Source organism: Mastigoproctus giganteus, chromosome 1 (assembly GCF_048544385.1).
Source record: "Mastigoproctus giganteus isolate SK-2022 chromosome 1, ASM4854438v1, whole genome shotgun sequence".
NCBI lineage: Eukaryota > Metazoa > Arthropoda > Arachnida > Uropygi > Thelyphonidae > Mastigoproctus > Mastigoproctus giganteus.
The window spans coordinates 1824435-1849896 of NC_143575.1; the positions used below are offsets into that span (position 1 = coordinate 1824435).

A 25462-nucleotide genomic window follows, 5' to 3' on the forward strand; every position below is an offset into this window, starting at 1 on the left:
AAAGGTTTGTTAGCTTTAACTGCAAAGAAAATGCAACATAATCAAATTACCAGCAACAGTTTTCTTCCATATGCTATCTTTAAAGACTAGTCTGCAAACAGCCAATAATAATCACTGTGTTGAATAGTGTCAGTTTCAAATACTTGTACACCTGCATGCTGTCATCAATTTTCAGTATGTTTTCATGTTTATGTTTGTGAGTCAACAAAATATAAATAGACTTATGAAAGAAAACAATTTTTTGCAAAATTTACAAGCTTAAATTTAATGTAACTTAACATTTCCTATGTTCTAAATTTAAAAAAAACATAATAATAATAAATATTATTATTTATTTTTAAATCACTGACTGGCACAGCTGCAACATTTTCTTTATGCTATGTACATACCTTCTTTCTTCTTTTAACCTCATTCTTTCCATTTCAAGTGCTTTTATTGTTTTAATTTCATCTTCATCAAGTGCTCCTTCTGAGTTTGATTCCTTACTGCTATCAAAAGGCTCGTTTTCTCTTTTAGAACTTTTTGACTTAGCCTGATTTTGTTTATGTTTCTGTGTTGGAGAACACGATCTTTTTGTAGACCTAGAATAAAATGCAATCTAAAATTATTTCAGATGTAGAATACACATATTTTATTTCTTTAACTAAAAAAGGTGTATGAAAAGTTCAGTCTGCACCTGTGATCTGCAATCACAAATGTCCAGAATATTTCCTTTTCAAAACGGCAGACTTTACATAAAACTTATTGTTCAAATGTTCTAACCATTTTTTAAACACACGAAAAAGTGTTTTTCTACATGCTCTTCAGTGTAGAATCAGCACATATTTTTCGCCCACATATTTGGATACCAATTACAAGACTTCACCAGACTCATATTTAGAGGTGGTTTCCTTGGAGAGAACCATCTGTGTATTGCCAGTTCATAACAGAAGTTTTAAAAACAAAGTGGACAACTACAGACTAACTAGTCTGACTTTAGTGGTAGAGAAAATTATGGAAGTGAGCATCAACAAGGCAACTCGCACTCAGCTAGATATAAATGGTATTCACACACCACAGTTTTGTATAACACAAAACTCATTTAAGGAAGAATTAACTTATATTTCCCATACAATTAGCAGAGGCATATGATGCAAGAAAGCAAGCTCATACAGCATCAGCCAAAAAAAAAAAAAAAAACCCTTCCCGTTTTACCCATCCATTCTCTCCAAAAGTTGTCCAGTTGTTCCTTGAATTTAATTAAGCTTTCACCTACAACAAAGACAGATGGAAGTTTCTTCCAGCAATCAACTACACGATATGGCTAAATGCAAATTTCTGCACATTTATTCTACAACCATCTTTCCTCAAATTTGAGTTTATGCCCCCTCAGGTTCATAATCTGAGCAGGAGGAAGAATACCATCAGTGCTGAGCCTGCTGAAACCATTCAAGACCTTGTACACCTCAATCAATTCACCTTGCAGGTGCCCAGTCTCCAGATGACGCAATTTACAGAACTTAAGCCTTTCTTGGTAAGAGCACCCCTTTGTTTCCCCCACCAGTCTTGTTGCCCTTCTCTGTGCTCTTTCTAGCAACTCCACCTAAAATGAGACCTTCAGACCTGCAAGCAGTACTCAAGGTGTTGCCTTATATAAGGGGATAATCACCCTCTTATCCCGCTAGAACAATTGCTGTATAACATTGACAAGACACCATGACCACCTGCTCTAGCAGTCTGTCTGCACTGCTCAGAAAACCTCATATCTGACTGCACAATTACCCCCAAGTCTTTTTCATCCTCCACTACCTTGAGTGTAGTACCACATATTTCTCTGGGGTTACTGTTACCCATATGCAGTACTCTGCATTTGTCAATGTTAAGCTTCAGTTGCCACTCCTCAGCTCATCTTTTCCAGATCCTATTGCATTAGTACTGTCATTAACAACCCTGCTAACTTGTATCATCTGAAAACTTCGACATTAAGCCTAATATACCTTCATCAATATCACTGATGTGGACTAATAACATTAGTCCAAGAAAAACAATGTCCATTGATTACCATTCTGTCTTTTCCCATTCAACCATCCTTTTATTCATTGTAAGCAACTTGTCCTTGCGGCATTGTAGCCTAAGGCTTTATCCAAGAAACTCTTAGCTTATACAGGAACTTCCCGACTTTAGCATTAGCATTAGCATTAGTAGAGGCATTTGATGCAAGAAAGCAAGCTTATGCAGCATCAGCCAAAAAAAAAAAAAAAAAAAAAGTAACATAAATAAAAATAACCAATTCCACTTCACCCCTCTGTTCGTTCGAAATACCTGTCCAGCTGAGCCTTAAACTTATTTAGGCTATCAACTTCCACGACAAGGGATGGAAGTCTGTTCCACCCACCAACCACCCGCTGGCTAAAGGCAAATTTCCGCACATCTATCCTACATCTGTCTTTCCTCAATTTGAATTTATGCCCTCTCAGGTGATTTTTCTGAGCTAGAGGAAGAATCCCATCAGCATTGAGCATGCTCAAACCATTCAAGGCTTTGTACACCTCTATCAGATCACCCCGCTGGTGCCTAGTTTCCAGACACTGTAATTTGCAAAACTTAAGCCTTTCTTCGTAAGAGAACCCCTTTGTCCCATTCACCAATCTAGTTGCCCTTCTCTGTACTCGTTCCAGCAGCTCTACATCCTTCCTGAAATGAGGCCTCCAGGCCTGTATACAGTACTCTAGGTGTGGCCTGACCATTGCCTTATACAAGGGAATAATCACCTCCTTATCCCTGCTAGAAAAATTCCTATATATCATTGACAATACACCATGAGCTACTCTTGCAGCTCGTCTGCACTGCTCAGAGAACTTCATATCTGCCTGCACCACCACCCCCAGGTCCCTTTCATTCTCTACCACTGTCAGTGTAGTACCACAGAGTTGATACGTTGCTCTGGGGTTGCTGTTTCCCATATGTAGTACTTTACATTTGTCAATGTTAAACTTCATTTGCCACCTCGAAGCCCATCTGCTCAACCTTTCCAAATCCTGTTGCAGCAGCATAGTGTCAGTAGTGTCCTTGACAACCCTGCCAACCTTCGTATCGTCTGCAAACTTGGACATTAAGCCTGATATACCATCATCAATATCATTTATAAATACAGAAAACAATAAAGGCCCCAATACTGAACCCTGAGGGACTCCACTAATAACATTAGTCCACGATGAGCAGTGTCCATTGATTACCACTCTCTGTCTTCTCCCCCTCAACCACCCCTTTATCCATAGCAGCAACTTGCCTCCAATGCCACACTGCTCCAATTTGTGCAGCAGTCTTCCATGTGCAACAGTATCAAAAGCCTTTCTAAGATCCAAGTATATAATATCAAAGTTATTCCCTGCATCCAGTTCTTTTGTGACTGCATCATACAATCAAATTGGTCAGGCAAGACTTCCCCTTAACAAAACCATGCTGTGTCCTAGCTATAACTGAAGTCTTGTCTAGATGATCCTGCAGTGCTTCTTTCACCAGTGCCTCCATTAATTTTCCGGGAACAGAAGTTAAACTCACAGGTCTATAATTACTTGTGTCAGCCTTTGATCCCCCTTTGTGAATTGGGGTCACATTTGCACATCTCCAGTCAATGGGTACCTCCCCTGAGTCCAAGGAAGCTCTCATAATTATGGCTAAGGGTTTGCTTACCTCCTTTGCTGCCTCCTTTAATATAACTGGATAGATCCCATCCACCCCAGGTGCCTTTCTTGTGTTTATCTTCAACAATTTCTCCTCCACTTTGCTCTCAGTTATTACAAGATTCTCTAGCTTACTGCTAGAGTTGAATACACCTCTGGCATTCCCCTCGCTGAATAACTCCTCATGTGTGAATGTCGATGCAAAATATTTATTTAGTTTGTTAGCTACCCGAGCAGGGTCATCAACAGTTGACCCATCGATCTCTAGTGGACCAATCTGATTCATCCCCTTCCTTCTAGAGTTTACATAAGTAAAGAACTCTTTGCTGTTTTTCTTCGCATCCCTTGCCAAGGATCTCTCGTAATCTGCCTTCGCCTGCCTAACCTCCTTTGTAACTTGGTTACAGATCAACTTGTATCTATCATAGGCGTCCGTGTCACGTGTTAATTTGTATGTATCCCATGCATTTTTCTTCTCTGCCATATGCCTCATTAGTTCATCTGACAACCATTTAGGCCTAAACCTTGAACAATATTTCTTAGTTGGTATGTAAAGCCTAGTAGCTTCCACGATAAGTTCTTTGAATGCTTCCCATTTTGAATTTGCTGTTGGCAATATCATCAGTTGATCCCACTGTATAGAATTTAAATACTGTCTCAGTCCATTGTAGTCGCCTTTACGAAAGCAATACCCCTTCCCTTTACCCCTAATGGTAGTTACCTCTTTGAGTAACTCCCACTTCAGCACACTGTGATCACTGCCACCAAGTGGTTCATTTATCTGCAGATTCTTAATGCATGAAGAATCACTACTGATAATCAGATCAAGAGTATTACTCCCTCTAGTTGCCTCCCGAACATGCTGATGTAGAAAACAATCATCCAATAAATCCACAAAAGCCTTGCTACTGTGTGAGTGACCAGCCCCCAAATTCCAGTCAATATCTGGGAAATTAAAATCCCCCATTATAAGACTCTCTGATTTACTGGCCCACTCTATTTCTCCGAACAGTTTCTTATTATACTCATCAGAGTCATTAGGCCTATAGCACACTCCTACTCTCAATTTTGATCTCCCAATGCTTATGTCACACCAAACTGACTCGACACTGCACTGTCCAGCGATGTCGACTGGCTTCACTTCCTTGGATTTTATGTGTTTTTTAACTAATAGCATAACCCCTCCTCCCTTCCTATCCTGTCTATCCTTTCTGTAGACATTGTACTCCCCAAATTCCAGTTCTGCATTTCTTATATCTGTGTGACACCACGTCTCTGAAATCCCCACAATATCTGCCTTTGATGTTTTGAGCAACACCTCAAATTCATCAAATTTATTTACTAAACTCCTAGCATTGGTGTACACACAAGTATACATGCACCTGTTCTTTTTCTTAGCTACCCTAACACAACCCATGTGTTTACTTGTACCCCAATGATTCCCAGCAGTCTCTGAAATATCCTGCATCTTATTTTCCAGGCTGCGGCTCATTCCAATAGAAGCAGTGCAAGAATCATTTTCAACTATGCCAGTGGCTACTGTTAATCTATTAGTCCTTGTATCCCCCCAATCTAGCAGTTTTCCTTATGTAAGGGTTACATTCCACGGAACACTACGTAAGTTGGAATTTCTCCATTGCTTGTGCAGCACTTGCAACTGTGCTCACTGAATTGATTGAATCAAAAAAAAATTGTTCGGCGAATATACAAATAGAATTATTTATTGTATTTATTCAATTTTTTATCACATGCACAGGAAAAATTACAAAAGCATGGAATTTAAAAAAATTTCAAAAAATTATAAAATTATAAGAAAAAGAGAAGAGACAGGCATAATGTCATTAAGTTTTACCTCTCGAGCATCGTTGCCCGAATCAACGTCTTCAGCTGATAAATATGCTGCTGTGGAGGCTGAGGATTGTGGAAATTTAGAAGGGTTGGCTGCTCAACTTTACAAAAGAACATATTAATGGATGACTGGATGGTGGCTTTTTTCTTTTCATCGTAGATTTCTTTGTAGCAAACAAACATACCATTCACCCCTCTGTCAGCTTTTAAGAATCATTCGCTGTCAGGATCCATCTTCTCAAACCTCACCATTGCTGATGCAATTTCACGAAATGCCATTGCCATCTCTCTGGTGATGAAGCATCTCGGCTCCTCGTTTGGTTCATCTTGAGCTTCATCAGCATTTTTCTTCTTTCACTATCGCTGCCTGTAAGTCAATAAGTTCTTAGTTATATAATTCCTTCTCTTCTTCTTCTATTAACTCCTCCATGTCTTTGGCATCAACCTCCAACTGAAGTAGCTCTGCAACATTTACAATCTTATCCGTAACCTCTTCATATGATTCATCTTTTTCAAATCCTTCGAAGCCTTTTACGTGCCATGGTTCTTCCATGCACCATTTAAACAACTTTTAGTAATTTCCGCCCAGGCCTTGTTAATGTTTAAGATGGCATGGTTAATAATGTAAGATTTCCAAAATTCTCTTAACGTAAAATTTTTCTCATCGTCTACTGCAGACAATGCCTGAGCAAATGTTGTGCATAAACAGTATGCTTTTATATTCGAAATAATACGCTGATCCATAGGTTGGATGAGCGAAGTCTTGTTTCAGAAATATGACTCTCACGTTCGAATTGAAATCACCTAGACGCATAAGATGTCCAGGAGCATTATCTAATAGAAGCAAAATCTTGAAAGGGACGTTGTTGTCTTTACAATGTTTTTCAACCTCGGGAATGAAGCAGCATTTAAACCAATCCTCAAAGAGAGAGATATTGTTATCCATGCTCTCTGGTTCAATCAGAAATGCACGGGTAGGGTGGCTTTATTGATGCCCTTAAATGCACGAGGATTTCCAGAATTGTACACAAGCAGTGGTATTAATCTGCTCTCGCTGATAGCGCCACCCTCCTGCCCCAAGCAGGAGAGTGGCGCTATCTTTTGACACCTCAAAACCTGGCATTGTATTTTCCTCTTTGGCAATGTATGTTCAGTCCAGCATTTTTTCCAATACAGAGCAGTCGTGTCAATGTTAAAAATTTGCTGCGTTGAATAGCCACCTTCATCGATAATTTTTTCCAACACATCACAAGATTTCTCTGCAGCTGCAGAATCGGCACTGGCGACTTCACCACATACTTTAACATTGTGGAAAGCAGTGCAATGCTTGAACCTATTAAACCACCTGTTGCTTGCCACAAACTTGGGATGGGGTTCGCTACTTATCCTTAATATCTTTATAAATACTTGTTGCTTTTGCTTGAATGGTCATTAGACTCGGGGGCACTCGCTTCTGAATCTGATTTTCCATCCATATTATTAACAGCTGTTCCATCTTCAATATAGCTTGAACACTGTTTTGTGATCACTATTGATCTTAAGTGCGTTGATCCTTTGACATGTTCTTTTATATGCACACTGTCCTTTAAAATAGTATTCACTGTTGAAGCAGCGAGACCTAATTCCCTTGCAACAGATGACAGACTTTGTCCTGCTTTGTACTTCTTAATTAATCATTTTCATCTTCATTTCTAAATCAATTTTGTTTCGTTTCCTGGCCCTGCCAGCACTTGTACTTTCCATTGGTCCCTTTCCCTTCACCATTGTAATAAGTAAATAAGAATGAAGAGAAGTTTCTGAAAATTTGTTTTTTATATGATTGAAGATGAACACATTTCACCATAATAGCATAAAAACCCACACAATTGCTGTTATCGGTATTATCGCAAATGCAACAAGATAGAGTTTATAATTAGATGCACTAACAGAAAAACCCAATAAACTGGAGTGTGCAAATTGTTTTTATTGTTTTATGGTCGTGACGTCCAGTAATGTGTTTAAGAACAATATCACAAAGGCTTTCAAAAGTGATTCTTATAACAGAACATATGATAACGATGGAAGTGTAGTGAATTTCCATTGTAAAAATGACCTTTTAGGGAGATAAGGTTAGTAATATAGCAAAATTTTAAACTTTGAAGGACTTGGAACAAATTACAAAATAAAAAAAAGAAAAAAAAAAAGTGTTATTTGGTTCACATTATGATATTTTCACAATACCTCCATTTATTCCTACAGGATGCACAATATATTTCCAAGATTTTTTTAAATTTGCACTGGCCAGCAAAAACATATAAAGTCAAATTTCCATAAGTCGAGTATTACGTAAGTTGGCAAGTTCCTGTATAAAGAACCATTAACATAACTTATCAAGCATTAACTTATATGAGGAAACTATAAGCTTTTGCTGCACCAGGCAAAAAAATAAACAATAAAAAAATAAAGATAAAATATAAAAAATAGAACAGAAAATGAATTGTGTGATTCCTTTAAGTATCAGAGGTAATTTTTATTTTAGAAGATGTGATTCTTAAAATCAGTAATAATATTTGTATAATTTATGTTTTTACTCAAATGCAAAAGACCTCCACACCAAATTTTGCAGACCCAAATGGTTGCATGGTTTACTTGTGCTTAAAGCTGCCAATGGTTTCACTTAAGGAATAACATTAGTAAGATTCATGGTGAAACTAGGACATGAGCTAGGCAGATATAGTTTTATTTTTGGTGCAGATAAGTGGCAAGGAGAACCCATGGTGTCCTGACAATGATTTATCAAACAATTGCTTGTAAAGAAAGGGATGCTAAAATTCTATTAAATATAAGAAAACAATGAGACTGCATGGGAATGCTCTGACTGTATTTAAAGGATACATCAAAAATTTTAAAAAAAGTTTTGTGAAAGATTTCAAATAAGTGCACTACATAGCTTGGTAACCAGGTATCTTAGAGGGACTCTTATCCACTTTATACGATTCTGAAAGAGAACAATAAAATGAATGAAAGTGAAATTTTCACAGTAACAAATGATTCCAGACCTGTGAATCATAAATTCAAATTACAGGGAAAGAAGTATAGACAGGGTTTCAGGAAGTTTCCTTTTATCTGGCAAGATGTTAATTACAAAACAAGTTACCTCTATATGTAGGAGATGCTGATGGCTACAGTGAAGATTTCCTTTCCCCACTTGCATATGAAGAGAAGTGTATAGTTTTTTTTAACAAGTGGTCCATGATATTAGTATTAGCCATATAAGACAAGGAAGCTATAAACTTTTGCTGCACCAGGCAAAAAAAATAAAAAAATAAAACAAAACAAAAAATAAAAATAAATAAAATATATAAAAAAAATAAAGAAATCATCAGCCACTACTGTTTAGTAAGAGAGTACCCAGTGTTCTAGGAAATTGCTTTTGGCATTTAAAAAAAAAAAAAAGGTTCAGCATAAACTTTCCCAAAAGAGTCCTTATCTCTCACACCAATTCAATAATGATGTCTCGCTTAAAGCATCTAGGTCCATAAACTTGCTGAATAAACTCCAGTGCAGTTTATTCTGGAAGTTAAGCTTTTCATACTAACAAAATGGTGCTGTATTGTTCAAGATATACACCAAAATGGATTTCAAAAAACCTGATGACCTTACGACAGAGAAGAAATATGCATGGGTTGATTACAAAATACCAGTTGACCTTGAATCCTACAATAAATATAAAGTATTCTGTAATAAAGACACTAAAGCAGCTATGAATTGCACTATTAGCTAAGAGTTCTTAGCTAATAGTGCAAAGAACAATAACAAGGGTGTTTTTGCTTATGTTAACAGTAAAAGGAAAGGAATCAACCAAAGTGATCCACCTAATATTTGTGGTAACCATATCGATGATCCTGAACCAGTCATTGATAAAATAAATAAATATTTTGCATCCATATTCACATCTAAGGAAGTTTTTAAAGTTGAAGATACCAGTGATATTGCTAATAATGGGAGCTGGATGATTTTATAGTTGAGGAGTATGAGCAAAGTTGTTAAAATTTAAAGTGAAACTGGCACTAGCAGTTGACAGAATCTATCCAATTATACTTCAGGTAAGTAGCAAAAGAATTTTTGGTTTTTTGTTTATTTTACATTATTATTCATTTTTTATAACCCAGGCCATTATAAACCTGTGTACTTAAATATAAAAGAACATCTTAAAAGGGCTGAATAGGTTTTTTTGGTCTCTCTCATTAGCCAAGTCAATTGATCTCCATGAAATTGTCTCCCTTCTCTTACTTACATAGACATCCTCACCCCCATGAGGAATTGTGCAAGTGATCAATATAGGTCCAGATCTTAATGATCTTCACACGAGGCTACTAGAGACGGTCATGTTCAAAGCCGCTAAGTGGATTTTTCTTATTTATTGATTTGAAATTATTGTTTTTATAAAACTTTTGATTTAAATTTAGTAGTATAACATTATTTTGTGATTTTCTGATTAATTTGGTGTATTTATTCTTTACTCGGCCTTGTAATTGCATTTAAAGGTTTCCACGTGTTTCAACTCCGCTACCGTTCGTAATTTTCCCGCCTTTGTGATACGATAGTTATATACCGTACTAGATAGCGTTAGTTCAACTTCGTTAGTAGTTAAATTGTACGTTTAAATAAATACATATAACGACTTAGATTACAAACGTAATATAATTAATTATATTTAACATAATTAATAACATAACATAATTAATTAATAAATTAATAGAATCATGACTCAGACCAGAGCAGCAAAGCAAAAGGCTCAAGCTAATGGAAGTGCTGTGGCTCAGAGCAGAACTGAGGGGGGCAGATGTCCTCTGACTCACAGCCTTACAAAATGCACTGTTTGCTTGATGTTTGCAAAGCAATCGGGTACGGGACATGATACTGCCAAGGGGGATGTCTTTGTGTGTGCACGATGCAAGGAGTGTATCGATATCAAGCAACAACTCGGCGTTCTTGTGGGCCTATATGAGAGCTTGAAGGACAGGGTAGATGCCCTCGAAGAAACTAAATTGAGGGGCCCATTAAGCTCTCAGCTGCCCACATCAACGCCAGAGCTTGCACTTGGGCATTGCGTGACACAGAGACAACCCCCAAGGCAGAATGCACTGGTCCCGAAGGAACTAGTAGTTGTTGGTGACTCTATTGTCAGGGAAACGGGGAACATGCTTTGTAAAAAAGATAGGTGGAACAGGACCAGGGTATGTCTGCCAGGGGCAAAGGTTGATGACGTTGTAGAGCGAATATCATCTTTTAAGGGCACAAAAGGTGATATAGTTGTACACGTTGGCACTAATAAATATTAAGAGTAGGAGACCGGCAGAATTACTTAACAAGTACAGGTCACTGTTGAACAAAAGCCGAGAATTAGGGTTGAATTTGAAAGTGTCTGCAATTCTGCCCAGACACGATAGGAGGGAGTATATGATGAGAGCCTTGTCGATCAATTCGGCCCTGGAAAGATTATGCAAGGCTCAAGGGGTAGAATTTTTTTTGAGCCTGGACTGTCCTTGTTAACAGGAGAGATTGCTTCTACAGGGATGGGATACACTTAAATAGAAAGGGTGCAAGAATATTTGCTGATGCTATCGAGGCAGTGTTAGGTGGGTCGGAAAACTGCTAGCTTGGGGGGAGACAAAGACCAATAGATTGACAGTAGCCACTGGCAGAGTTGAAAGAGATTTTTGCACTGCTTCTATTAGAATGAGCAGAAGCCTGAAAAACAAGATGCATGGTATTTCAGAGACTGCTGGGAGCATTGCGGTACAAGTAAACACATGGGTTGTGTTAGGGTAGCTAAGAATAGAAACAGGTGCAGGTATACTTGCGTGTACACCAATGCTAGGAGTTTAGTAAATAAATTTGATGAATTTGAGGTATTGCTCAAAACATCAAAGGCAGATATTGTTGGAATATCAGAGACGTGGTGTCACACAGATATAAGGGATGCAGAACTGCAATTTGGGGAGTACAACGTCTACAGAAAGGATAGACAGGATAGGAAGGGGGGAGGGGTTATGCTATTAGTTAAGAAACACATAAAAACCAAGGAAGTGAAGCCAGTCGACATCGCTGTTCAGTGCAGTGTTGAGTCAGTTTGGTGTGACATAAGCATTGGGAGATCAAAATTGAGAGTAGGAGTGTGCTATAGGCCTAATGACTCTGATGAGTATAATAAGGAACTGTACAGGGAAATAGAGTGGGCCAGTAAATCAGAGAGTCTTATAATGGGAGATTTTAATTTCCCAGATATTGACTGGAATTTGGGGGCTGGTTACTCACACACTAGCAGGGCTTTTGTGGATTTATTGGATGATTGTTTTCTACATCAGCATGTTCGGAAGGCAACTAGAGGGAGGAATATTCTTGATTTGATTATCAGCAGTGATTCTTCATGCATTAAGAATCTGCAGATAAATGAACCACTAGGTGGCAGTGATCACAATGTGCTGAAGTGGGATTTACTCAAAGAGGTAACTACCATTAGGGGTAAAGGGAAGGGTTATTGCTTCCGTAAAGGCGACTACGATGGACTGAGACAGTATTTAAATTCTATACATTGGGACCAACTGATGATGTTACCAACAGCAAATTCAAAATGGGAAGCATTCAAAGAACTGATCTTGGAAGCTACTAGGCTTTACATACCAACTAAGAAATATTGTTCAAAGTTTAGGCCAAAATGGATGTCAGATGAACTAATGAGGCATATGGCAGAGAAGAAAAATGCATGGGATACTTACAAATTAACACATGACACAGAAGCCTATGATAGATACAAGTTGATATGCAACCAAGTTACAAAGGAGGTTAGGCAGGCGAAGGCAGATTACGAGAAATCTTTGGCAAGGGATGCAAAGAAAAACAGCAAAGAGTTCTTTACTTATGTAAACTCTAGAAGGAAGGGGATGAATCAGATTGGTCCACTTGATATTGATGGGTCAACTGTTGATGATCCTGCTCAGGTAGCTAACAAACTAAATGAATATTTTGCATCGACATTCACACATGAGGAGTTATTCAGCAAGGGGAATGCCAGAGGTGTATTCAACTCTAGCAGTAAGCTACAGAATCTTGAAATAACTGGGAGTAAAGTGGAGGAGAAACTGTTGAAGATAAACACAAGAAAGGCACTCGGGGTGGATGGGATCTATCCAGTTATATTAAAGGAGGCAGCAAAGGAAGTAAGCAAACCCTTAGCCATAATTATGAGAGCTTCCTTGGACTCAGGGGAGGTACCCATAGACTGGAAATGTGCAAATGTGACCCCAATTCAAAAAGGAGGATCAAAGGCTGACACAAGTAATTATAGACCTGTGAGCTTAACTTCTGTTCCAGGAAAATTAATGGAGGCACTGGTTAAAGAAGCACTGCAGGATCATTTAGACAAGACTTCAGTTATAGCTCAGACACAGCATGGTTCTGTTAAGGGGAAGTCTTGCCTGACCAACTTGATTGGATACTATGATGCAGTCACAAAAGAACTGAATGCAGGGAATAACTTTGATATTATATACTTGGATCTTAGAAAGGCTTTTGATACTGTTGCACATGGAAGACTGCTACACAAATTGGAGCAGTGTGACATTGGAGGCAAATTGCTGCTATGGATAAAGGGGCGGTTGAGGGGGAGAAGACAGAGTGATAATCAATGGACACTGCTCATCGTGGACTAATGTTATTAGTGGAGTCCCTCAGGGCTCAGTGTTGGGTCCATTATTGTTTTCTGTACAGTCTGTCCTCGTATAGCACGATAGTTGCGTTCCTAGAAATCCTCGTGCAATGCAAAATCGTGCAATATAAACAACAGGCCCTATGGGAAAAGTAGGGTTAGGTGCCGACCACCCAAGTTTGAACACACATTTGGAACCAAAACATTACCAAACAATAAATAATCGGGTAATTTTAATCGTTATAAAATACTTACGTATTTTATAACGATTAAAATACGTAATAAAAATAATATTATATTATAATAAAGTATTTTTAGTATTTTTTAATACTAAAAAAGTATTTTTTACGAATAAAATACGTATTTTATTCGTAAAAAAATTATTATATTAAATAAAATAGTCGTAATAAAATACTTACGTATTTTATAATACGTAAGTACTGTATAAATTATAATACGTAAATCGTAATAAAATATTGCTAATGCTTTTGCTTCTATTGTAAGCAAACTTGCTATTTGTTTTATTTTCTACCCAAAGAGATGACAGCCGTTCCATCTCTTCCAATTCTTTGTGTCTTAATCTAATGGATTTTAATTACACTTTGAGTTGTTCCCGCTATGAAAGTTGTTTTTATTTTCTCTGCATTCTTTGTAATTCTCGGCGTTGCCTCATTTAGGTCTGTAGCAAGTGCAATATCACATGGTCTTTCATTTCGCTCAAAGCGTTTCACAATTTCATATTTTTTCTCAATTGACAGAAGCGGACTGGCCATAAGCCTTACGGGGGAAACCACGGTGGGCCGGAGGCCGGTGTGATTTTGACCATAAACCGTAGTATGAGGCCACTATAAATTTTCCCGGGTAAGAATTTTTGATCCAGTCCGCCTCTGTTTATCGATATTGCTTTTTTTTCTCTCTCTGAATCTGCAGTGTCTTAGCCAGGACGCTTCCTTTTCACACCTTTTAAGTATTTTACTAATTTTTAGTGAATCTTTACTAATTTTAATAGTATTTTACTAATTTTTAGGGAATAAAGCACAATTACAAAACGAGGAGGCACGCTTGATACGCATAAACAAAGCTGCGCGCGTGTAGCAACTGAATAAATAACACCGTAAAGGCCGAGATACACTATTAATTAACACCTCGCATTTTACTAAAGCACATTTTTGGAGGTTACTACCATAAAACAATAAAAACAATTTCCAGTTGCGTTTCTGCTAGTGGAACCTGTTATAAACTGGTAGTAAACTCCATCTAATTGCATTTGCGATTATATCGAAAGCTGGAATTGTGTTGGTTTTTACGTTATTATGGTGAAATGTGTTTCCCCTTCACTGATATAAAACACATAAATACATTTTCAGAATCTTCTTCATTTCTATCGTGTTGCGTTCAGTTGGGGTGATTCCGCGTTCGACTGCCATTTTTCTTGTAAACACAAAGGCGAATCGTGTATAAGCGAATTCGGTTCGTGTTATATAAGATAACGTTCCCCTATTTATAAATCGTGTATGATCGAATTCGTGTAATGCAAACACGTGTTATACGAGGACCGACTGTATTTATAAATGATATTGATGATGGTATATCAAGCTTAATGTCCAAGTTTGCAGATGATACAAAGGTTGGCAGGGTTGTCAAGGACGCTACTGACACTATGCTGCTGCAACAGGATCTGGAAAGGTTGAGCAGATGGGCTGAGAGGTGGCAAATGAAGTTTAACATTGACAAATGTAAAGTACTACACATGGGAAACAGCAACCCCAGAGCAACGTATCAACTTTGTGGTCTACACTGACAGTGGTAGAGAATGAAAGGGACTTGGGGGTGGTTGTGCAGGCAGATATGAAGTTCTCTGAGCAGTGCAGACGGGCTGCAAAAGTAGCTCATGGAGTATTGTCAATGATATTCAGGAATTTTTCGAGCTGGGATAGGGAGGTGATTATTCCATTGTATAAGGCAATGGTCAGCCACACCTAGAGTACTGTATACAGGTCTGGAGGCCTCATTTCAAGAAGGATGTAGAGCTGCTGGAACGAGTACAGAGAAGGGCAACAAGATTAGTGAATGGAACAAAGCGGTGCTCTTACGAAGAAAGGCTTAAGTTTTGCAAATTACAGTGTCTGGAGACTAGGCACCAGCGAGGTGATCTGATAGAGGTGTATAAAGCCTTGAATGGTTTAAGCATGCTCAATGCTGATGGGATTCTTCCTCTAGCTCACAAAAATCACCTGAGAGGGCATAAATTCAAATTGAGGAAAGACAGATGTAGGATAGACGTGCGGAAATTTGCCTTTAGCCAGCGGGTGGTTGGTTGGTGGAACAGACTCCCATCCCTTGTGGTGGAGGTTGATAGCCTAAATAAGTTTAAGGCTCAGATGGACAGGTATTTTGAACGAACAGAGGGGTGAAGTGGAAGTGGTTTTTTTTTTTTTTTTTTTTTTTTGGCTGATGCTGCATAAGCTTGCTTTCTTGCATCAAATGCCTCTACTAATGCTAATGCTAATAAATGACACTAACTGTTTTTAATTGTAGTTATATCTTAATGGAATTAACTGTAAAGGTAATGACTTTTAATGCCATGATTAGACAAACAAACATTTACAAAAACAATATTATTTATAAAATGCACTGTACAATGACAGACCATTTCAGATTACTGTTTTTTCTTTGTTACACCACAACAAAAGACGAATCTTAGTGAGGATGTTATTCTTTGTCATAACTGCAAGCTCCTTCAACAAATGACAATCAATCTTATAACAGAGTGCTGCCAGCAATTTAGTGACAGTAATGGTCTACAGTCAACTGTCACCTGAAATTTCACAGCACAATGCACAAAGAATGAATTTCAAAATGATTCACATGTGGAGACAAAAACATTAGAATAATACTGCAGAAAATATCAGACACTACATCATAAAAATTTTAGATGCAGTGGCAATCTGGTGACTTGGATTCATTGAGCCCTAGGCCAGCATACTTTTAAATTATAATAAGCTGTATAATAGATAATTTTAATTTTCATTAGCATAATAATACTATAAAATCAAACCATGTGAGAGACATACAGCAGTATAGTCAAAATATTTTCAATATAAAGATAGAATTCTAACTCCAAAATTATCTTATTCCATCATATGTAATGACTGTTGTTTGTTTGTTTATTATTTGGTTTTTAGGAGCATTAGCAACAAAGGCCATATTGCTCCAGGGATATGCAGTGGTCATTCCCTGACCTTTCAGCATCCTCCAAATTTGGTGGCCACAGGCTCGAACCCCGGTCTAATCAAGAAGGTGTGCTACGTACTGCTGCTCCTTCCCACCTGGCTATGGAGGCGCCGCATATGTAATGAAACATTATGGAAAATTATGAAAATTATAATTGCAACCTTAGTTAATGAGTTGTTCTACACATCATCATCACCATCATCAGCCATTTTCAAACAACTGCAGAATGAAGGCTTCTCCAGCAATTTTCCAGTTCCTTTTGTTTTGTGCAGTGGCCATCCATTTACTATCCACAAACTCTTGAATTTCATCTCCACTGTTTTCTTCTAGATTTTCTTTTAGCTCCTCTTCGGTATCATTCTGTTATTTTCTTAGTCCTCCTGTCATCAGATCTTTCGGCTATTTGTCCTGCCAAGTCCATTTCAATTCTTCAGTTTTGATAAGTATGTCCTTTACTTGAGGTTGTTGTTTAATCGATGTGCATCTCTTCTTATCCAACAGTGATTCCTAATATAATTTGTTCCATTCTTCTCTGTGTGGTTTTTGGTTTCTCTTCCATTCTTTTGCCAAGTGCCCAATTTTCACTTCCATAAGTCACGGATATACATTGGTTCATTATTTTACATTTCAAACAAATTAGAATATTGCTCCTCAGTATGTGACTATATTTCCATCCAAAATTTATTCTTCTCTTGACTTCCAGCCATTTATCATTATTACAGCTAATGACTTGTCCAAGATAAGTATATGAATCCACCTTTTCTGCATAATTTCTTCTCCTTCAATGATTATATCCCTTTCTGTGGCATACTCATATTCATCTTTAGTTCTACACATTCACGCTACATACTTTCAGCTTATTTTTATAAATATATAATAGACAAAAAAGAAATATGAATAAAATACCTTGTTCTACTTTTATGTTTTTCCTTTTTAGCAGAGTCATGTCTGTCTGTATCTGTACTTCCTTCGGTATCTGTTGACGTTGACTCTCTACTAAGAAAAAATGATTAAAAATAAAATTTGGTATCAGTTATTTTTAGAAGAAACTAAAATATCAATTAAATCTATTCTTTTGAATGGTCACTCACTCAATTTCACCCAACTACAAATATAATTTTATCTGAAAACAGTTTGTGTATTACAACAAAAGAAAAGATAGATTTTAGGTATTATATAAATTTTTAGTGGTAGGAGATAAAACATGATATGAGACCTTTTTTATGATGGATGTAACATATGATTTATTTATTATCATTATTCTGCCATTTTTAATGGTGCAAGGGGGTTTGAGGTTTATGCTGCACCAGCCAAAAAAGATGATATCCAGCTCAGGACTCTAGGTGTGCCAAGCCCATAATCACCAGATGTGAGCCCGTCTGTCACTAATTGACAATGTGATAAAGAAATGAAGGCTTGGAATGAAATAATCAGGTATGCTTAAAATACTGACCAAGAAGAGTGAACATGCCTCAAGAAAGCAATCTTATGCAGCATCAGCCAAAAAAACAAAAAAAAAAAAACACACCACTCCCATTTCACCCCTCCGTTTGTTCAAAATACCTGTCCAGCTGCCTTAAATTTATTTAGGCTATCAACTTCCACAACAAGGGATGGAAGTCTGTTCCACCAACCAACCACCCGCTGGCTAAAGGCAAATTTCCAAACATCTATCCTACATCTGTCTTTCCTCAATTTGAATTTATGCCCTCTCAGGTGATTATTCTGAGCAAGAGGAAGGATGCCATCGGAATTGAGCATACTCAAACCATTCAAGGCTTTATACACCTTTATCAGATCACCATGCCGGTGCCTAGTCTCCAGACACTGTAATTTGCAAAAGTTAAGCCTTTCTTCGTAAGAGCACCCCTTTGTACCATTCACTAATCTTGTTGCCCTTCTCTGTACTCGTTCCAGCAGCTCTACATCCTTCTTGAAATGAGGCCTCCAGACCTGTATACAGTATCAAGGTGTGACTTGACCATTGCCTTATACAAGGGAATAATCACGTTATCCCTGCTAGAAAAATTCCTGTATATCATTGACAAGATACCATGAGCTACCCTTGCAGCCCATCTGCACTGCTCAGAAAACTTCATATCTGCCTGCACAATTACCCCCAGGTCCTTTTCATTCTCAACCACTGTCAGTGTAGTACAACAGAGTTGATACGTTTCTCTGTGGTTACTGTTTCCCATATGTAGTACTTTACATTTGTCAATGTTAAACTTTATTTGCCACCTCTCAGCCCATCTGCTCAACCTTTCCAGATCCTGTTGCAGCAGCATAGCATCAGTAGTGTCCTTAACAACCCTGCCAACCTTTGATCGTCTGCAAACTTGGATATTAAGCTTGATATACCATCATCAATATCATTTATAAATACAGAAAACAACAATGGACCCAACACTGAACCCTGAGGGACTCCACTGCTCATCATGGACTAATAACATTAGTCCATGATGAGCAGTGTCCATTGATTACCACTCTGCCTTCTCCCCCTCAACCACCCCTTTATCCATAGCAGCAATTTGCCTCCAATGCCACACTGCTCCAATTTGTGCAGCAGTCTTCCATGTGCAACAGTATCAAAAGCCTTTCTAAGATCCAAGTACAGTAAACCCCTGCTATTCGCGGTATCTATATTCGCAGTTTCGCGTATTCGCAATCACCAATTTAATATAAAATGAAACCTAAAAAAGAATTTTAAAGCACCGTGAATATTTTCCGCCATAAAAAACATGGGTGTGGCTAGAATTATCTTTCCTGGTCAAAACAGTGCTCAGTGGGTGGGGGGAGAGGGGTGACAAAATCGCGAGCATGGATGTTTCTCGCTAATCCTTGTTCAGTATGTGTTATGCACTTGTCATGGAAGGTTTCGTCGTTTGCTTTTAATTTATATGCTTATAAATTGAATAAATTTATCAATTTATAAATTGATATGCTTACAAAAATGATAAATCTACCGTTTTGCAGTGTAAAATAGACTTTTTAGAGCATGTTAAAGGAAGAAAGTGACTTTATTGTGGACAAGTTCTTTCTAACCCGTACAAAAATATGGCTACGAATAACAAGGGAAATGTGAAAAGATCAAAGAAGATAAAGATCAACATTAGCGAATAAAATTGAGTTATTAGACAAAATTTCTAATGGTGAAAGTATCTCCTCAGTGGCAAAACATTATAAAATCAATGAGTCAATGGTACGATCAATCAAGAAATCGGAAGAAAAAAATCCGCTCTAGTGTCCGTGAAAACGCGCTAATTGCTTCAAAAATTTGCTGTGTAACTCATGATGTTAAATTAGAAAAAATGGAAAAAGCTTTAAATCTGTGGAGAGAAGATCGAACTCAAAATAAAATTCCGTTAAGTTCACTCATCATTCGTGAAAAGGCAAAACTCCTTTATCAACCCTTTAGCGAAACTGGGGATAGCACTGGCGGGATAAGTTTTTTGCTAGCAAAGGCGCTGGTTTGAAAGATTTGTTTGAAATTTCTAATAAATATTACATTTAATATTAAATTGTTTCTTATTTTCATTTCGATGCCATATGCTTCCATTTCACTATGTACATAGTCATAATATGAAGGTACATGTAATACATACATAGACAATATTTTAGACTAGTTTTTCTTATATATTTCATACTTTGGAACGGTACCCCTTTATTACTATGGGAACCATAACTCAGTATTCGCAACATTTCTCAGGAACGTAACCCACACGAATAGCGGGGGTTTCCAGTTCTTTTGTGATGCCATCATAGTATCCAATCAAATTGGTCAGGCAAGACTTTCCCTTAAAAAAACCTTGCTGTGTCCGAGCTATAACTGAAGTCCTGTCTAGATGGTACTGCAGTGCTTCTTTAACCAGTGCCTCCATTAATTTTCCTGGAACAGAAGTTAAACTCACAGGTCTAAAAACTAAACGAGTTAAACTCGTTTATGTTAGCAACCTGAGCAGGATCCTCAACTGTTGAACCATCAATATCCAGAGGACAAATCTGATTCATCCCTTTCCTTCTAGAGTTCACATAGGTAAAGAACTCTTTGCATCCTTTGCCAAGGATTTCTCATAATCTGCCTTTGCCTGCCTAATCTGCTTTGTGACTTGGTTACAGACCAGCTTATATCATAGGCTTCCATGTTACCCATTAATTTATATGCATCCCATGCATTTTTCTTGTCTGCCATATGTCTCATTAGTTCATCTGACATCCATTTAGGACTAAACCTTGAACAATATTTCTTAGTTGGTATGTAAAGCCTAGTAGCTTCCAAGATAAGTTCCTTGAATGCATCCCATTTTCAATTTGCTGTTGGTAACATCATCAGTTGGTCCCACCATATAGAATTTAAAAACTGTCTCAGACCATCGTGGTCGCCTTTATGAAAGCAAAAACCATTTCCTTTACCCCTGATGGTAGTTACCTCTTTGAGTAAATCCCACTTCAGCAAACTGATCACTGCCACCTAGTGGTTCCTTTATCTGCAGATTCTTAAAGCATGAAGAATCACTACTGATAATCAGATCAAGAGTATTACTCCCTCTAGTTGCCTCCCGAACATGCCAACGTAGAAAACAATCATCCTATAAATCCACAAAAGCCTTGCTAGTGCGTGAGTGACCAACCCACAAATTCCAGTCAATATCTGGGAAATTAAAATCCCCCATTATAAGACCATCTGATTTACTGGCCAACTATTTCCCTGTAGAGTTTCTTATTATACTCATCAGAGTCATCAGGCCTATAGCACACTCCTACTCTCAATTTTAATCTCCCAATGCTTATGTCACACCAAACTGACTCGACACTACACTGTCCAGCGATGTTGACTGGCTTCACTTCGTTGGATTTTGTGTTTCTTAACTAATAGCATAACCCCTCCTCCCTTCCTATCCTGTCTATCTTTTCTGTACAAATTCTATCTTTTCTGTACTCCTCAAATTCAGTTCTGCATTCCTTATATCAGTGTGACACCACGTCTCTGATATCCCAACAATATCTGCCTTTGATGTTTTGAGCAATACTTCAAATTCATCAAATTCATTTACCAAACTCATAGTATTGGTGTACTACACACAAGTATACATGCACCTGTTCCTATTCTTAGCTACCCTAACACAACCCATGTGTTTACTTGTACCGCAATGACTCCCAGAAGTGTCTGAAATACCCTGCATCTTGTTTTCCAGGCTACTGCTCATTAATATTAGTGTTAGTAGTGGAAAATTATGCAAGAAAACAAGCTTATAAAACATCAGTAAAAAAAAAATATCTTACTTAAATTTATTCAAATTACTCACTTCAACAACAACAACATATGGAAGTTCGCACCAGAACCATCCACCTGCTGGCTGAAGGCAAACTTCCGCACATCTATCTTGCAACCACCCTTCCTCAATTTGAATTTATGCTTCCTCATATGTGTAATCTGTGCTAGAGGAAGGATTTCATCAGCACTGAGCTTGCTCAATCCATTCAAATCATTAAGCACCTCAATGAGATCACCTCGCAGGTACCTAGTCTCCAGATGCTACAATTTGCAGAGCTGAAGCTTTCTTGGCAAGACCCCCCCCCCTTTCATAACCTTCAACAATCCCACTGCCCTTCTTTACACCCATTCCTGCTGGAATGGGTGTAGAAAAGGGTAGTGAGTTGGGTGAAGAGAGATGAAGGCCAGTGAGATTTGTAAAGGGAGATGAAGGGAAAATGAGGCCTTCAGACCTGTAGGCAATAGTTAGGTCATGCCTCAAGACATGACTTAACTATTCCCCTTGTATAATGGGATAATCACCTCATTATCCCTGCTAGAAAAGTTTGTATACCATTAACAAAATACCATGAGCTATCCTGGCAGCCTGCAAGCACTGCAGGCTGCCAGGATAGCTCATGGCAGCCTGCAAGCACTGCTTAGAGACCATCCTATCTGACTGCACTTTTGGACAGCTAGAACCTTATTCTCAAACACCCACGTATGGTAGTGTGGGGGGGGGACTGGTGACAAAATTACAACTTTAATGAATAAATACCCCAGGGGCACACATCTGGTGAATATGGGCTTGGCACACCCAGGGTCATAGAATGAATATCATCATTCTTCTCTTTCTTGATGATTCCCTTCTACTTCAGACTCTTGTTCTCTCTCTCAGTGTAACTCAGAAATTTTTTTTGGCTGGTGCTCCAAAAGCCACAGGCTTCCTTGCACCATAGGGCTAATAATAATAATAAAATCATGCATCAAAAATGAATATATTCTGAAAGAAAAACAGAATATATTCAAAGATAATACTTTCTGACTTTCTATAATAGTTTTCTCACATTATATATGCACTGGTGTTCAAAGAAAGTGCATCACCAGGGAATTTCAAATTTCTAAACCTTTTTCACGTTGCTAATGTTACATTAATGACTGGCATCACAAATAGAAATATAAACAAAGATATTTATTAATAGTTAAGGCTAAAGCTAAGTAATATTTGACGGGTGCTCTCAAAATATTCCAAAATGAGCATTTGCAACCTTTATACAACAGTTTTGGTAAACATGACAATTATGGCTGAAATTTTATCAGAAGATCTCAATTTACTTCAGTTTATCATTTTAAATGGAAAACAAAATGAAAAATCCACAAGGTGCAAACTAACATTTAGTTGAACTGCCTGATGACAGCAGCACACTGTGAAAGCACTGACAAAATCAATTTCTGAAGATAATCAACTGATAGTTTGTGGTTCCAAACACGAATTATGCAATTCACAAAGGGTCTTTGGTTTCTTTCTGGCAACTGCAGACTCCATCCGAAGACAACAGTTCTTTACAGGATTTAGGTCCAGTCTGTTTCCTGGCCAGCTAACAGTCGTAATAGACCATTCTTCAAACAACCATTTTTTCACCTGTAACAAACGTAAACACATTACTGTCCAACTTCTAATGCAGAAATGAAGCTAAAGTAAATACAGAAGTGCCTACTTACACTTTTCACCTGATTGATGACAAGCAGCAGAGTCGTCCTGAAAGATGCAGTTACTTGGCAGGTTGAAATGGTCTCTAATGGTTGGTAGCAATTTGCCTTCCAATATAGCCAGGTATCCATTGGCATTTATGGAACCTTTTATATACTGCAGGTGACCTACTCCGCAATACGAAATGCACACCCATATCATTTGGCTGGTAGGGAATTTCACTGTAGACACCATACAGTCGGGAAGGTATTCTTCACCACATCTACAGCGAATTGTTTGTCTCCCATCAGAGCCATGCAAGTTGAATTTCTTCTCATCTGAGAAAATAACTGGACTTCCACTGCTCAGGAGTCCATTTGACATGCTCTTTACAACAAATTAATCAGGCCTTTTTCATTTTTTATGTGAGGAGGAGCTTCTTCTTAGGATGATGGGCTACAAGTCCATTTTTGAAGAGGCATCTTCTGACTGTTACTGCACTTGCTACCACTCATGTATGTTCTTCCCATTCTCTTTTCAGCTCAGATGAAAAAGCTTTACGGTTTTTAAGGAAAAAGCACTTCAAAACGCGGTCCTGTTTTGGCATCGAGACTTGTCTGGAGCATCTATTTCCTTTTTCCTATCGACAGAACCAGTATTCTTGAGTTTGGAAAGAAATCTACTCACTGTAGACTGATTACAAGGCACTCTATAAGCAAGAGCAATATGACAGGAAGAACATCATTCCTCACGTAAAGCAACAATAGCACTCTTTCTTTGTGGCATCAACTGCACGTAACTCGCAATCCTGACACAAGCTAGGTATGTCTGCAACTCTTGCAGAGAGCTTGCTCATATAGCTGAAAGTAACAGCTGATGCAATATTACGTCGTCACCCACATGTGTCAATCTTCTCTGATGCAATCTGTAAGAAATATTGCCATATACTTACGTTATTCGGACGACAATTACAGTTTTATGGGTGATGCACTTTATTTGAACACCAGTGTGTGTGTGTGTGTGTGGGCACATTTTGTAAGCATTTTTCAGGTTTAGTTTATATTGATCATCGCAATTTGATTTTATACAATTTGGAAGACACTTGAAAAAAAATTTTGCTGCATTTAAAGTTTGATAACAATTGATAAAAGGTGGCCTGTGGTCTTTGTATATGCACAGACTGTGCTTATGATATGAAAGCAATCCTTCAAAAAATATTCAGTAAAACAAACTATACACCACCACTTAAAGTAAAACCAGAACCAGCCCCAGGTTTATCAGCACCCTCTGCGAGATTTTTTAGCGTGCCCTCTCCAACTTCCTATTAAGTTTATGCATTATATTTTTACTATTAACTGAAAAATACTTACTTTTTTATTTTAAAAAAGAAACAATGTACGAGAGCCCTTGAAGGACAGAATCAAATATATTATTTAGAAAATAAATAAATTAACCACATTTTTAAATATATACATATTGTTGTTTGTTATTTGGTTTTTAGGAGCATTAGCAACTAAGGCCATATTCCTCCGGGATATGCAGTGGTCATTCCCTGACCTTTCCGCATCCTCCGTATTTGGTGGTAACAGGCTCGAACCCCGGTCAAATAAAGAAGCGTGTGCTACGCACTGCTGCTCCTTCCCACCTGGCTATGGAGGCGCCAGTCACAGACTCGAACCCCGGTCTAATCAAGCGGTGCACTGCTGCTTATGCCCAGTTATTTGTTATAATATAAATCATAACAAACAATGTTATTTGTTATAATATAAATCACACCAACAAATAAAACATAGTATATTTATTTAATATAAACCCCAATCAGTGAATTTTGGTGGCTGGTGCAGCTGCACTGCTGGATCGTCTGAGTAAAACCATACAAATCCAGCAATCCTTGGTCCATGAGGTTGTCACAGACATTCTCTCAGATATGCCAGACAAGCTGTACTTGCTACCTGGGAGTCTAAAACGCTAATGGAACTGATATTCAGGTGACACTCAAGTCAAGGGGACCCAATTTCGGCGAAGTCCGGACGGTCTATAACAGCCAAATCCTCTGCTTGCACCTTCAGGATGGTGAGACTGTT

General features: G+C 38.0%; 1 protein-coding gene across 2 annotated transcripts in view; it reads right to left on the reverse strand.

Annotated features, from left to right (window-relative positions):
• The window catches only part of cactin (cactin, spliceosome C complex subunit), a 213488-nt gene that overhangs the window by 176898 nt on the left and 11128 nt on the right, over nt 1-25462 (reverse strand). The window contains exons 2-3 of one of the 2 annotated variants that reach the window (XM_090378432.1): nt 17341-17427; nt 390-581 (exon numbers count right to left, since the gene is read on the reverse strand). In XM_090378432.1, the coding sequence (XP_090234558.1) occupies nt 390-581; nt 17341-17427 (279 nt within the window). Of the gene's footprint in view, nt 1-389; nt 582-17340; nt 17431-25462 lie in introns of both variants that reach the window. The other variant, XM_090378428.1, reaches the window with a different exon arrangement.